The sequence below is a fragment of the Aptenodytes forsteri genome, unplaced genomic scaffold, assembly GCF_000699145.1.
Source record: "Aptenodytes forsteri isolate BGI_AS27 unplaced genomic scaffold, ASM69914v1 Scaffold53, whole genome shotgun sequence".
Taxonomy (NCBI): Eukaryota; Metazoa; Chordata; class Aves; order Sphenisciformes; family Spheniscidae; genus Aptenodytes; species Aptenodytes forsteri.
Genome location: NW_008795909.1, coordinates 6,644,212 through 6,660,771, shown reverse-complemented (window position 1 = coordinate 6,660,771; position 16,560 = coordinate 6,644,212). Strand labels below are relative to the sequence as shown.

The window sequence follows — 16,560 nt, the reverse complement described above, 5'->3', positions numbered from 1 at the left end:
TGACCAGCTTGTGCTCTCTGCTTTGCATTAAATACAGGTAAAAAAGAGTCAGGTGGATTTAAGTTCTCCTGTTCTTTATAGGCCTTTTTAGAGATGAGTCCCAGGGCCCAAGCTAAGTGTCTATTGCATTTTTCTGTAGCAGCATATGTAATACAAGTTTGCAGGAGGAGGATGGGATGAGGGTTATATGGCTGTAGTGTTAAAAAACAAACAAACAAAAAACCGTAATGTTTGAAGGGTAACTTTCATAGCAGAACATCATGACATGCAGCAGTTTCAGATGCTGTATTACTGTCTGTCGGCTGTTACACAGCAGAAACTTTTACAGTAAGTGTATTTTCCCTGGAAATGCTAGTGTCTCAGGTGGATTTTGGGTTGAACTGTATGCTGAATATGTTTCTTGTGTGCAGAGTTTCTTTCTGAATGATGTATTTTAAACCTGTTTTGCAACCACTAACTTTTGTGAGTGTGATTTCATATTCAATAGTACTTAGCAATAATATACAGAGGCATTTATGATGGGTGGATGTCAGATGTCAATGAATTAGAGCACACCAGAATCTGGAATTAGGATTGTAATTGTAGAAAATGCACATATGTTTTCATGCATCGATGTTTTAAAACTATAATGTCTGAAAGTATGGAGCAGAAATGGAGAAGCAGAACATGTGCAAAAGTTTTCGGCTGTTTTTTCAGAGGACAGTTTTTCACACCCTGAATCTATTTTTTTTCTTTTTCCTTTAACAGAAAGTGTTTTCAGACTGCCCATTTCTATGTGGAGGACAGCAGTTCCCCCCATGTGGTCCCCAATGAAAGTATTCCCATTATACCTATTCCAGGTAAGACGGACTTAATCTCCTGTGTTTGTGCTACTTGGGGTCTGTTTTAATTACATAAGGACGAGAAGGTTATGCTTGTGATAAATCATGGGGGTTTGGTAGAAATTTGTTGTATCAGTGCTGCTTCATTTAATTTAAGGTGCTTTGCAATGGGGCTCTGAGTGCCAATGCTGTATTTTTCCATAGGTACCTCTCCCACATTGTTTTAATAGAAATTTCAGAATAACCTTTGTAAAATGTCAAAAACATGAGCAACACTTCTTAAAAACACTAAGGCATTGCATCCAGGGTGAAACTAGCTGCTCCATCAGGGCAGGTTGTAGACGAGGGATATGCAGCTCCACTGCTCTCTCGAGAGCGGGGGACTTGCCCCCCACTTTCAGTGTGTGCAGAGGTGGTGTCTGCTGGGTCTTGGGGAGGAAAGCGAGACACAGGGATAAGCAAATAGTCTCAAGTAAAGTCCAAAGCCATCTGTTAATTTGGTATTAATCAAGTTACCAAAGGTCAAATTCTCCTCTCAGCTATATTGAGAGTGAAGCTGGAAGCGGAGTTTAGCGCTATTCTCTCTTCATGAGGCATTTCCCCTGGGAATTATTAAGTGCAGGATCCAGCTCCCTTTAAGCAGTGATGACAGAGAGCAGCTTGGTGTTACAGTGGCCTTTGCAGCCACTGCCTTGTTTGATGTCGCTCAGTTTCACAAGCAGAATTAAGATACCCAAAATGTTGTATTGACCTCAGTCTGTCAAATGCTTGTACTTGTTACTTCAAGGTATTTTAAGTTTCCTTGTCGTATTCTGTAAGTTGTGTCGTTGGTCTAGGATTCAATCTGCAGCTAATTAGATTCATTTTACCAAAAAGCATTCAAAGCCATCTCTGAGACACTGAAGAAACATGTGTCCTAGAAAAATGAAAGAACCCAGTTACATTTTCCTTGATTTTATTCAGTAGATGTGTGACTATCCTTTCTAGACAGAGTCTTTCAAAATACCCATGGGACCTAATATGAAAAGTTAGCTATTACATTCCTACAGAAAATGTTAGGCCTTGCAGTCTGATGCTGTGCCACTGAAAATAAAAGAAAACATGCTATCATCTCTGCTCCTTTCTGTGGCAGACTAAGATGCACGTCCTGGCCGCTTCACTTCCTTAGCAAGGAGCCGCCCTTCTCCTTCTCCTTTAGGGTAACGTGAGAGAGGAGGTTTTAGTCTTAGACCACCTGCGATGAGTTTTCATAAAAGAACCTAGATAGTTGGAGAGCTCTGTTCTTCCTACTCTAAAACCAGGAGGAGCACTTCCCTGTTGGGGCTGCTTTTGGCAGTCAGTTTAATGGTCCCACCATGCCTGCTCTTGTGTCATACCTTTAGAGCTTGTGAGGAAGGGAAGGGTGGGCTAACCTGGACTCTGTGCAAAGCAGCGTCAAAACCTGGGGGATTCCGAGCACAAGGCAGTGGGAGGAGAGAAATTCTTCCCTCAGAGAGAAGTCTCTTTGGTCAGTGTTAAGGTTTTTTTACTGTAATTGAGACAAATTTTTCTTAGCTAAAGAAACCAGCAGAAAGCTCCGTGTTTTCATGCTGTGATCTGTGTTGTTGAGACAGTGGTTCTTCCCTATTTCACATGTTTTGATGGTTAGTCCATTGAAGACTTGACGGCATTCATATAAATTGTAATATAGGCTGAAGAAGCTCCATTAAAACTGTTCAGGTGGCAGGTACTATAAGGCCAGCACATACACTAATGCTTCTCCAGCAGCCATTTTAGCCTGTAACAAGTGGCTGAGAACAGAACAACACTGCCCTTTCGGGTCATCTTCGCATGACTAGAGCAAGCCAAGCTGTTGGACCGCAGGAGCTTGGGACTGACATGATGCAACCGTCACTGCAGTGCACACTGTGGTCTGCTCAGGTTCAGTAACACTAGAAAGAGCTGCTCACCCCTGATAATGGGCACTGCACATTAAGGCACCTGCTGAGCAAGTGCTGCAAGACACCTCGAGAAGCTTTGTAGTTAAAAATCTGCAAGGGCTGCTGATGAGCTCTAAGGCACGTGAAGAACTGGGCCTTAGACAGACGTTTAGTCTAGTTGGATGCAAAGGTGAATCCAGCCCCTTGAATTCCCAATCTAATGACAAGATTTTTGTCAATATAGTGGACGTTTAGACACCTGCATATAGACATCCAAATGGAGGTGCCTTAATCTGAAGCTGAATCATGGCCAGAAGGTCTTGAGAGAGAATGCACTGATGAACTGGAAGATCTTGGCACTGACAGTAAAGCTATTCAGGCCACCAAAAGCCAAATCACTCTCTGGAAGTTCTTCTCTCTGTGTGTGTATTAACTGTTACATGTACAGGGAGTCTGTAATGAGGCTCAAGGTTAGTAGAGATAAATTTCAGCTATGTTGGATTTTTCCAAAGATGGGAGATACTGCCTGGAAAGATCTTGAAGCTCTGCTAAACATTTTCCTTGTTTGGAGATGTAGAAGCAGCCTGTTTTCCCCCATGTACCTGTTGCTAAATGACACTCTTCTCTGACATCAGCTGCTGCTCCCACATAGGCAGCCCACTGAAATGCCTTAAAAACATTAAATGACAAAATTGTCCTTTGAACTGATTGCAACTGATGAAATTATAAGCCTCTGAATTTTTCCTCTGGAAGCTGCCAGAGGATGTGAGAAAGTCTTACTTGCCATGTTGATCCTAGAAGCAAAATATAAGTGGCATTTTCACAAAAGCAAGTTTTTCAAAGTAACCTTGTTAACTTGTGAAACCCTATCCTTACAAAAGATATTTGAGTAGATCCCTGTGGAACCAGGCATCCACCTCCTACAATTCAATAGACCAACTTCTACTCTCAATTATGTGCAAGCAGCCACACTGATGGCAATTTAGAGCAGTGTGTCTGAAGACGTTTAGTAGATTTGCCAGGGCCCATCTACAGCACACAGCGAGCTGCCGGTTGGAGGAAGCTGAGCGGGTTTGGGTTGGCTGGTCCTGGCCCAGGTGTGGAATGGCTCTGCCAGGTGTCTGGGAGCCAGGCACAGCAACGTCCTGATGCAGCTCAAGAGCTTTCAGAAGTGGGCTCTGGTGTCTCTGCATGCCACCGCTCTGCTCCATGACGTGTCGGCACGCTCAGAGGTGGCTTTTGTGTTTATTTCTGCACCACATTCTGCTCTTGTTTAGGCAAACCCTCTGTTTTCTCAGGTCTATGAACTCTAAAATCAATCTGCTAGCTACCTGCAATAGGCACACAGTACAACTTTTCTGGTCCAAAATCTAAAAAAATCTTCTTGTAAAAGAATGATTTTACCCATTTTCTATTTCCCTTCCCATGGCGTACATGCTTAATTATTGTGCACGAAGCCACATCACCCATAGGCACGTGCTTATCTGTGCAAATTTCTCTGAGACCCAAATCATTACCGTTATTCATAATTATCTGCACTGCTTGATCTAGAGAAACACAGGACAAAGGAGATATCATTAACTGAGTCACCCACTGGATATTACAACTGAGGTATAAATCTAAACTCACATAAGCCTTGTGCCTGACAGTAATGCATCTGTAATCAATGGTAGATTTCTGAAACTCCCCTGCCATTCAGCCCAACAAAATTGGTTCTCCGTATCTTCTCTCTTTGCCTCCACACTCAGTTAATTTTGGCCATGTCCTTATCATCTTTGCCTGGATCTCTTCGCTATAACATTTGGTCTTGGCAAGATCTCTTTCTCAGCAAACCAGCTCCTGTTCCTGTTTGGGTTTTTTTCTCCATAGCTGGGTCACTATCTGGTTAAAACATTTCTGGACTTGATCCTTTTCAGTAGAGTTGGATAAGTAAGAATAACAGCAGTGTCACAGCTGCAGACCTGTATGTTTTCAGCGCTGCAAAACGACATGCATCCCCATCAGTTTTCCTTTGTTCTCATCACAAGACCTGCTCCACGACAGCAGTGAAGAAGTGCACCTCTCTGCAACTTAGATATCATCAAATAGTGGAACTGGCACAAATTCCACTTCTACCTTCCTCCTCCTATCCTTTGTTTCAGAGCTTTCCTGCTCTTGGATTGTGCGTTGTTCTGGAGCTTGCTGTGGCTTTACTGGTTCCATGCCCAGCCCATGGGCACAATGGACGCTGTGGCACTGATGTCAGCAGGACTTGTTGTGAGATCAGTACAGAGATAGTTGAGGCTTGACCCTATAGCAAAACTCAAAACTCTGCGTAGTCTTGACCACAGTCCAGAGAACACGGCTCATAAAGAACAGAATGGCTGGCTGATGCAGCTGATTCATTTAGCATATTATTCCAGATGTCTTTCACCATTTTTAGTGTAAGAAAGATGTCTCAGCTGTGATGCTGGTCATTTCAGCTGTGTCTAGACTACAAGACTAAGGAGCACTTCCCAGTTCTTGGATCAAGGTGCATGCAGTTTTAGGTTTAAATGGCAGTAAATTATTTTTTTAACTAATACTGGAGTTTATGAGTACTGTATTTAAAATAACTAGTGGCAGAATCTGATGGAGAAACATTCTCATGCTTCTTCGAGAATGACTCAGTGTGGGTGCATGAGCCCAGGGAATAGTGGAGTAGCCAAGTATGTTGCAGTGAAAAGGTGTCTTGACCACCTCATGCCGTCATGTGAGGGTGTGGAGGATGGTGCGGCCATGACCTTCCTTCATTTCCCTCTGTCTTCTCATGGTTACAGGAAGGAGTCCCATCAAGTGTCCAACTCTTAGCTTCTGTTAAATCTCTGCAGAATTTTGAAACCTTCTTCCTTATTCCTTCAATAACCATAGTTGCCTTGAACCTTTCCTGACGAACGTCAGTGGTTAGACTTGATGTGGTTTTTGCAAGTGCAGTTCCTGCAATTCTGATATCTTCTGGTGGCATCCACCCTGTGACAAATTGTTTCTATTAAGAGACTGTAACAAGAGGTATCTCATTTGACAAGGAAACTGCAGGTTCCCAGCAGAGGCTTGGTATCTTACTGTTTTCTGCTAAGACGTAGCTGTCTCGAGCTGCATCCCGAGAGCTAAAGAGCAGAGCACCAGGACACGTCTGTGGCCACTGCAGTGGCAGTGTACCGAGCACAGTGATCCTCTGTGCTAGAGACTGGCCGAGGTATAGGGAAAGGTGCTAACTGTAGCTGAGGACTTTCTCAAGGGCATGAAGCTCTTCACTGAGCACAGAGGTAGTGCTCCTCAGCTGTTTAAGACTTTATTTCTGCTTTCTGCTCCCTGCGGATTTATGTTCCAGCACCATATTGTGAATTGTACCTTTCTTCAACTTCAATTAAATTCATGAATACAATATTGCAAACACAGCCGTCCTCTGAAGCCAAGAAAATATCAAGGTATTTTAGGGAATATCCACCTTCCTTTTTCTCTGCTACCAGCCCTGCTCCTGCAGTACACTGAAGAATTTATGGTATGATATCTGGTCGTGGTACTTGTAATGGAGGCTTCGGGAGTTGGCTAAATCACCCAAAACCATGTTCTCGTGGTGGCCATGTGAAATGCGGATAGATCCTTTTCTGAGAGCTGTCAGATGCATCCCAGAGCTGGGATGCAGAGCCCTGGAGCTGAACCTCCATGTGCATGTAATGCAAGGCATGTATGTAATTGATGGCACAACTGGGACCTGAGGATGGAAATGTGCGAGATTAAAATTGTGTTCCTTAACAGGCAATACCAAGTAAGATCATGTTTAATGTCTGTGCTAAGGGAAAATTCACATTATTTCTTTCTCTTGGACTGAAATTGGTTTTTTGCTTAAAAGGAAGAAGTGTATTGCTATTACATTTATAATTAATGATAACCTAATCTAAGATTTGTACAAGCAGATTTAAACTGAGCTCTTATTTTGACACATATAAAATTTTATCATTAACATCTTTATATTCCTGACTGACACATGGCTAATAGCATTGTAGTAGATTAAATCTTGAAGCAAGAGAGATGAATGTAGCTGCAATATTACACAGGTGATTTTTCATATTCTGCTTTTTCCTGTGTCTCCCCTTTATCAGAAACCTGCCCTTGTGTTCATTTGACTTGATTATAACAAATAGATAGTAATTATCTTGCTGAAAGGACTTCTGTGTTTTTCTTTCAGCATGCCCACCTATCCAGGACTTTGAAATGTATTCAAAGTGTTTTCTGTGCCTCCTCACTTTGAAAGGTTGTTTTTATTAAAAAAAGTACTTCATAAACAGGTGATTACAAAAATGTGAGCATTAATGAGGAATAGTGAGCCAAATAATCAACTCTTAGTAATTTATTATTTATCTTAATTTATTTTAATTTATAATATGTCATAATTACTGAGGTCAGTGACTTCAGGAGGATGCCAGCCTTGAAGGGCTTCAGCGCAGGTAGTTTGATCTCCTAGAATGAAACCTACTGTATTGCCTTTTTAGTATTTATGCAGATATGATCTCCAGAGAAAGCAGACACCTTCTCAATATTAAGGTTTTTTTAATGACTTTGTTTTATCATAAATTAATTGATACTCATGTTATACAAATAAAACCATTCTTCTATTTCTGGCCATTTTTTATACAGCAAGCAATATGATCAGTCAGAAAAATTAATTATTCCAAATGAAATACAATGGCTTCAGTTGCATTCTTATTTTAAATAGTTAAGCAAGGAAAGCCAGTATACTGCAGAATTAAAGGCTCTGACTATATAAACGTGTATAATTCAAATGCATTAAATCTAAAGTGGTTTGCAGAAAGCTGGGCACCGCCCTCTTTTACATGTGGAATTACTCCTGCAGTCCCGTATTCATGTGAGTTAGGGCAGGCTCTGGCTGTGGAGTTGTCTGCTCAAACATTTCAAATTCAATCAGTGCCAAAATTTGAGCTGCATGTCAAGTTTCTGGTCCCTGTAAGTGTGTGCACTTTGGAGTATATCCTCAGTCTGTAGGTTTAGAGGTTTTTGTCTAAGCTTCTCTGCAGAGGTGGACACCTGACCTTAGTGGAATTGATAGGAGTTTTTCAATAACCTCTACTGGGGCAGAAGTTTACCCAAGGGTGTGCTATTAATCCTTGCAATATTCTTTATGATCAGCCACTTCTCTAGAGACAGACAAAATACAGACATATTTGGGCTTCACATCCCCATTTAGTACTGTGTGTTGTGTGCACTCTCATATTGCATGGTACAGCTGCACAGATCCTATTTAAATCTGTGCCACGAGTGCCCCATTGCTCGTTGTGGAAACGAATCTGTTAGAATCGCTCTCCACATGGTTACTTCTGCTGCAGTGCTGCATGTGAAGGCAAGCTTTTGCTATAGCTCTGCAGCCTTCACTCTGATACATACTGTAGCTTATGGAATGGCTGTTAGACTTAGTTTTAAGTAATATGCATTGTAAATATTGATGCTAGGTATTCCAGATGCTTGCAGAATTTCTCCCTCCCTCTTTGTAAAAAATAAAAATCCATGAACCCCACTGAATGTGGTTAACAATAAAATAAATATTAAAAAAAAGGAATCCTGGGATTGCATTCAATGTTCTCTCCAGCAGTGGAGAATAAGAGAGTGGAAGATGAATCGACATCCCAGGGTTGAGTGCTGCTGGGAACGGAAAGGTGCTTGTTTGCTACGGATATGGGAAAACATTTGTCAGATATGTTATTTTTCAGTGAGTTAAGAGGTCAAATCCAGTCCTACTATGATCCTACTGGTAGATATTTCTTTCCAATCAAGAAAACTTTTTTGCAGAAGGTGAGAACTGTGAGGATACGCTCTTGAGAGTGGATTCTCCAGGATTAACATTGTTAACAACGTCATTGGTTTCATGGTTGTCATAAGCCCGGTTAGGTTGTGCTGCCTTCAGAAAGGGCAGTTTCCCTGTCACTTCACTATTCTTCATGCTAATGAGTAGGATCAACCCATCTACCCCACTGACAACTAATCCTTCCTCCCCTTCCCCACAAATCAATTAATCCTTTCTTATAGTCATCAGCCAGATCAGCAGGCTGATTCAGTTCACTGCTCAGCCCCGCAGGCAGGGAGAAGGGAATGGGAGAATCCCCTCGTCCTTTGGCTGAAGCCAGCTGTGAAGAGCACGCTGAGAAGTGATGGAGGTGCTTCTGAGATGCAAGGGATGGCACAGGGTTGCTGAGCAGTGCAGTAAGTGGCTGCTGTTGGAGCAGATGGGCTAAGCCATGTGACAGCTATGGCACATGAATCCAGGTGGCTTTGCAAATGAGAGACTGAAGTGCAGTGACTAACAAACAAATGGAATAAGCTTTCACATTAAAAGTAAGGCATAAGATACAGGGAGTGTATTGCATTTAGTAGACTGGGTAAGGTAATAGCTGAAAAACAGAAAGCATTTACAAACAGAATGAAAGACATGGGAGAATTTTCTTACCAAGACTTCTTCATGTGTGTCAAACATCTGGTCTTCAGAAACACCGAAACTCCAAACTAGACAAAGGTAATATGAGGAAGCACTTTGGTTTTGACCTTCTGGATTAATTCCTGACCCAAACCCATCTATTTCAATCCAATGCCACTAAACTATCCAGTGAGCTCTCAGGCTGTAAATGAATCAAAATGAATCTGAGATCTTATTATGTGGAAATGCTACCTCTGATACGATATCCCATTTTTCTTTTTAAATTGGCCCCTATTGCTTTAACATTACAAAGGCACCTTATTAAGTGGGAGATAGGTGAAAATCTGCCCTGGTAGGATTACTAATTATCCAAACTTTAAATATAACCCTGTTCTAACTTTATTGCTTCTGTACACTTTGGGCTTCTTTTGAAGGTGGCTCTCTTCTGAATACAGAATGTATTAAGTATTCGGCATTGTCAATTGCCATTTCTTAGAAAAGGAGGTGTAAGTGAAGGTTTCCCTCTTCTATCGTTTTTTTAAACAAACTTGACTTTCTTCTTGGCATTCTCCCTTTGTGGCAGGTAAGCTCCATTGTGGTCCCCTTTGGGTTTGTGTTTTTGATACTCTTCTTAGACACTTGTCTTGGACCAGCGACTGAAGATGGGAACTCCACCAAAGTGTTAAATATCTAGTATAGTAATTAAACACACTCCCACCTGTCAGCTTCAGTAATGTCTGATTATGAAGAATATTATTATAAGTTATATTAGTTATAATAATAAATATATATGCAATTATTTTAAAGTTCTGGAGACCTTTGCCCCTGTCCATCTAAGATTACTTTTTTCTCTGCATAACACAAAGGGTTAGTATGTTAGTATGGTGCCAGATTCAGCTCATATTTTGTAGTGACGTAAACCCAGAATCACTTTACTGACACTGATAAAACAGATGGCTAAACCCAAGCTAGAACTGTAATTATATCTGCAGTGTTAGAGGTGAAGGTATGTTATTAAAACATTTCCCTCTTCTCTTTGAATAATGTGTAGGTCTTGCAAAATGTAAGCATCGTACTGACAATATCAAATGTCACTCTAGCTTCTGGATGGGAAAAAGTTTATGGTGCAAAAGGGAATATGCGCAGAACAACTATGAGAGCTCCTAATTAGCCATTATAGGATTCCATTAATCTCTTCAATCGACTAAAAGAATTATAGTCATTGAAGTCTATTTGTCTTAAGATGGAAAAAAGGCTTAACCAAAGCCTTTGGACTGACAATAGTGCAAGGAAAAGCACATTCTGTGCATCTAGCTACATCTGTTGGTTTTCTTAGAGAAGGTCACAGCCATCTTCAGATAACGTCAGAGCAGATATCATTCAAGAGTGCCGAGTATATTAGCACATATTTTACCAGAGGTCCAGCAAGCTGCCCGTGGCTAAGCCTGCATGTACCCCAGGTAAAGTAATCTGTGTTCTGGGTGGGAGTTTGGAGTTGGAGGTCATGAATAGAAAAATACAGGCCCAAATTACTTCAACACTTTTCTGTTCCATTGGTTAGTGTAATAGACTATATCTTACATACAGCTCCTTCTTGTGGCGATCAGCAGGGGGCAAGCAGCCACGTCCTGCCCAGCTGCAGGATGCCTGTCCCCTCTGGGCTGCGCGTGTCCCTCAAGGGGTGGCCTCCGCCTGGCCTCTGCGCAGTAGCTTCCAGGTCTTGCGCGGTCAGCAGGACCACGTTATCCCAGCAGTTTGAAAGCTGGAAATCATAAGCGGTCTTTTGAGTTTCTAACATTTGTGGTTCTGCTTTTAATCTTCCAAATATGAAACGATTACATTTGCTCGAACATGGTTTTCCTGAGTTTATGGGCAGCTTCAGCAGCATAAGCGCCCTCTCACCCAGTGAGCTCATATGTCAACAGTATTTCCTATTTAATTTATTTAATGTTTAATTGTTGCCCGTGTAATCAAATAGGGTGAGAAACTGCATTGGGTTAAGGTTTCTGGAGGGAACTGGAAGTGAAAATGCAGAAGAGAAAAAAGGGAGGAGAAACAATAAAGGATGGTGAACAACAGAGAAGTGAATGAGCAGTGGCTATAAAGGTGGAGACATACTGCCACCATGCAGTGATGATCATAAAAAGAAAACTAACCATATTTTGCCATGGATCTCTGGTGCAGACCCATCCTTGAAATTGGTGGGAATTCAATGGACCAGAGAGCATGTTATCTCTAATGTATTTTTTGGCTCACAGATCACAATTAAAATTAAATTCTGCCTTCTGCAAAATTAAATTGGACACACTGGTCTGCTGCAGTGAATCCTTGATCTCGGTCGGGCTCAGTTGAGCTAGACTACTCAAGAAAAAAAACAAATGATAACTATGGAACTTTTCTTGTGAGAGTATGTGAAATTGCTGTCGTAGCACAAGTTATTTTCAAGGAAATCTAGGATGTATGGGATACTTTTCAGGAGAGGAAAGATTGTTTTACAGGCTCTCGCTATTGACTGCTGTTCCTATAGATCATTCCATTCAAGTGTCTTGGCTGCAAAAATATTAATACAAATGTTGTTATGAGATGATGATGTTCTCAATATTACATAGAATAAATGTTATCACTTAAATATTATAAAGTGCCAGCATTTCTGCATGCTGCAGCTTTTTGCTAAGATGAGCATACACTTGTCAAATGTTTTGAATTCTGTATTATTCAGTAAATGAGCATGTGGTTAATTAAAGTAGCATTACTATACTGGGAGGTGATCAGATTGCAAACATATCTTTAACAATTGGCTCTTGTAAATAAAATAGAAGAGACCTGATTGAGATCTGAAAATGTCAATAGATGCAAAAAGCCACCTTAGAGCATTACCTGATAAAAAAAAGAGTAGAGAAGTAATGACATGGTCAATATTAACTGCCATCAGATGGAAAGAAATCAGATTGTCAGGGATCTATAAAATTCTTGCCAAAGTAGAACCTCATTTACACACACAGATCTTCATACCCTTTGCTAAGAAAAGCATATGTGACAGCTTAGAGGTTTTAGCTGCCAAAGATCTTTCACTCTGAATACAGTAAATGTCACATCTATTTATTTATCGTTAAATTTTGCTAAGTATCTGTAGAAATATTTGGATTTTTTCTATCACAATGTAGATGTTTAAAAGGAAAAGAATCCAGATTATAATGCAGCTGTAGTACCAAACCATATGGCTGCTAAATGGGAGCAAAAATACACCACTGAATTACTGGGAGTAAACATAAACTGGATGTGATCTTCGGAAGAATATTAAATGGAATATACAAATACCAGAGTATTGCCATAAAATCATGCAATCAGACAATAGTAGCCAACAGGCAATAGATTATTTCACATGCTGAAAGTAATCACAGTTGTATAGCAATTTATGTTTTCTAAATGCCAGACTGAAAATATTAACTAATGAATCTTGGCAAGCACAGTGTTTCTACCAACTGCAGCGGTGGTTATAACAACATCTACGCCTTTTTTGAGAGAGAGAAAGAGAGAGAAATAAGGCAGCCATCCTACACCCCAGCTTTATTAGAATCTGTCCGGAGTCCCAGGTGCTCAAAGCAGTCTTGTTTGTCTTTAATTCAATTCAAGCCTTTGACTTCTTTCTTTTAAGAAAATGTCTGTGGGTGATTTATTGGTATATTGGGTGGAATTTGCACTGTGCTGAGCAAGAACAAATGGTCCAGTGGAATACATATTCAATGTTATGAACAGTGTCTGGCATGAGAGAGAACTCAAATTAGTGTAGGTGTTGTGTTGCCTGTTCTTTTGCTCAGAGGCAGTTTCATGATAAGTCCATTTGGATTCTGCATCATTGTGTAAAAGGAAAAAGTTAATAACTTTCAGGAGAAAAGCCTGTGTCTGCTCAGTCTGGTAAAAACTTACTGGGGGCAAGTGTCAACTGTACTTTCATATTTTGGGTCTCTTCTGTTCTTTTTATACAATGTAGAAGGAGAGGAGGCCTCTTCATCCCGTCCACAGCCATCTTCAAACTGCAAACAAGAACTAAACAATCCTTGAACTTCAGTTGGACTTTGTAAATTATCATTGTGGGGAATAAACTCTCAGTATTCATAACTGCAGTGCTTAGAATTAGAAATATAATATGAAGAGTTTACCTCAAAATTGGCCAGATTCATCCAGATTTCTTATTATCACATAGTGAACTAGCTGTGCCCCTGGGAACTCAGATCTAAGCGATACTGAGTGAAGACTTTCTCTCCTGAGTTTGTAGCTGAAGTTTTATGTATGAGACAAATAGCAACTCTGAGTATCTCTTTCTTTCTACAGATGATATGGAAGCAATTCCAGTCAAGCAGTTCGTTAAACACATCAGTGAGCTATATTCTAATAACCAGCATGGCTTCTCGGAAGACTTTGAGGTACGATTTAATAATCCACCAATAAAATGTTGTTTTCCTAAAGTTAATTGTGTATTAATACTTAGGGACCGTGCAACATCTGTGTAATGCTGTCATGTCAGGTAAATGCAATGCTCAAATGTATCAGAAGAACTAGGGAAATACCAGTTTGCCACCAGGTATGAGCAATGTGGGACTGGACATTTACAGATGATTCTAACCACCACAGATTTGGTGCCTTTAAGGGGAGGCCCTCCTAGGTTTTTACTAAATAGGAAAAGCTGCCTGCAGTCCCCCAGGAATGACAAGAAGATACAAGCAGTCATTTTTAACTCCAGGCTTTTCTTATAATCTGCAGCTTATTTTACTCTTGTTGGCCCAGAATTTGCTCCTCTTAGTCACACTGAGAAGTCACATAGCCCTTGAGTAGCCCGAAAGGAGTAAAATAGTTCTCACTATGAGTAAGAGTACTAGAACAGGTCTTTTATGAAAACCCAAACTATGGGTCAGTTCCTGGAGTCCTTGTTCATCCTCTGTTCAGCCAGGAAAGATTGCTGTTGAAGTCGTCGGTTATTTTGTTCCAGTAAAACCAAGAAGAAAGGCTTCAGGATTTAGTTGGTAGTATTTACCTAAGGTGACTAAAAGTTTGCATCTTGTTACCTGTTTAGGACAGATTCTGACCTACAAATCTGCTATAATTGGAGATAATTCCAATGAAGTGAAAGTAGTTTTCCACCTCTGGGTTACCAAACCCTTATTGTGCAAGCATGGTAAACATCACACAGTATGAGGATGGGCTGCAGAGTGAGGCCCTAATAAGCTCAAGTCAATATTCTCTGGCTAGTTTTTTAGGCATTTATTTCATTCAGTCTAATCACAGTCACTGCTGAACTTTTGAAAGTATTGAGAAGCGGGAGGAACCCCAGGAAATTGCATGGAGCTGTGCTACTGACGTCCCCACCAGCAAAAGGAGGAGGTGTGTTTGTGTGCTGCATGTGAACCAGAGAGGCAGCTCTGCTTACAAACAAGGCAATGAACCAAAATAGGTGGCCTAATATCTACAGTTTCTTCGCTTACTGCAGTAAAGACAAGACTGTATGCAGGAATTGTTTTTAATGGGATCATTTAAAACATTTATTGTTGCTGTTTGGTTACTGTCTATAAAGAGTGGCTGCTTTGTCTGATGCCCAAAAACCATCGTGTAAGTTAGAAACATTTTGTATTCATGAGGAAGGCAAATGTGTAAGGTGTTAAAGTGATTTAGTTCAATTGACTGCTGGCTGGATGGCTGAGCAGGAATATTGAGGCATTTAACAATGTTGATGGTATTCAGGACAAACATTTATTCTCCAGAGAGTAGAATTTGATCAGGATGATCAAATGCAACTCACTCTTCTCAATTATTTATGAATTGCAACCCCAGTGCTATTCATCACAGCTGGGTTTTACACCATTTAATTATTCAAAATAATCAGCAACACATCTGTAAACTTGGTCTGGCTTTAAGCAGGCTTTGCTTCAGCTGTCGCAAAATCACTGCTATTAACAAATGTTGGACACCTTCCGCCTGTGTTTTAGCAAAGAAAAACACTGCTCTAATAGCCCTATTTTTTCCCTTCCTCCTGGAGCTCCCTGCTGCGCGTGCCACGCCGTGGCAGCCAGTCAGAGAGATGGCTTTGGCCAATTAGTCCTGTTCTGGGGGGCGCAGGGTCCCCTCTGAAGGGAAGTTAAACTCCTCCAACTGCACTGCACACGCCAAACTCTCTTCTCCGTGCTAGCTTAAAATTTGGAGTGTCTCCTTTGAAGTCAGTATAGCTACGCCAGACATATTTCTCCGTAACTGAGGTCTCAGCTTCCTAAAGAGTAAATGAAATCTCCTCCTAGGGTAAGGAGAAGGAATAGGAACAAGACGCTCACTATCTGGGGTAAACCATCCGGCTCCCTTTCATTGCTTATGTTCTGCCCTGCTGATGCCTCGTGGGCCTGATTTTCTTCCTTATGGTTCACAGTGATGGGACAGAAGAGTGAAACCCAGGTTTTTTCACAGACCCTGTAGGTAAAATGTTTCTCAAGTGCTAAACTGACTCAGAGATCAGAATCCCAGTTTTGAAAGTGGCTGAGGGATAGAGGAGCCTGAGGTCCCTTTCATTGCTTATGTTCTGCCCTGCTGATGCCTCGTGGGCCTGATTTTCTTCCTTATGGTTCACAGTGATGGGACAGAAGAGTGAAACCCAGGTTTTTTCACAGACCCTGTAGGTAAAATGTTTCTCAAGTGCTAAACTGACTCAGAGATCAGAATCCCAGTTTTGAAAGTGGCTGAAGGATAGAGGAGCCTGAGGTTACATTTATACAGCAGCTATTGGAAGTGGCTAGTGGTGTAACTTCTCACGTCCGGTCAGATCCAGCCACGGTGTATGTGCTGGAATTGTATCTGCCACCTAGAGTGAAGACTTAGCTAATGTTTTATGGAGAAACAGTAGGATTCCAGCTGAAACAGAAAATCTGGTGTTACAGGGCTGCTAGCCTTGGGTGCACAGCCGCATCATGCTAAGTGCAGGGTGGGTGGAAGTTCATAATGCACACTCAAATTTGTTTCAAATAGGTTAGCAGGTTGCCACTGTGCCAGCAGACTTCATCCGGCACCAGATACTGTCTGCCCACACCTCTCTAACTTTCTGCCATGGGCATCTGTTACCGTTCTTGCACATAACAAAATAAAAGCAGCATGAACTTCTTGTCATGAGGTCTTGCTGCTTTAGCAGAAATAGGATTGAGTGCCGATACCCAATCTAGAATCATAGAATCATAGAATCATTGAGGTTGGAAAAGACCTCTAAGATCATTGAGTCCAACTGTCGACCCAATGCCACCACCCACTAAACCATGTCCCTAAGTGCCTCATCTACTCGTCTTTTAAATACCTCCAGGGGTGGGGACTCAACCACTTCCCTGGGCAGCCTGTTCCAATGTTT

General features: G+C 41.2%; 1 protein-coding gene across 1 annotated transcript in view; it reads left to right on the top strand.

The window, feature by feature from the left end:
• Positions 1-16,560, top strand: part of PTPRG (protein tyrosine phosphatase, receptor type G) — a gene marked incomplete at its 5' end in the record, with an annotated part of 334,807 nt that overhangs the window by 288,614 nt on the left and 29,633 nt on the right. Inside the window, 2 exons of the mRNA XM_019473421.1 lie at positions 748-839; positions 13,518-13,609. Coding sequence (XP_019328966.1) covers positions 748-839; positions 13,518-13,609 — 184 coding nt within the window. The remainder of the gene's footprint in view (positions 1-747; positions 840-13,517; positions 13,610-16,560) is intronic.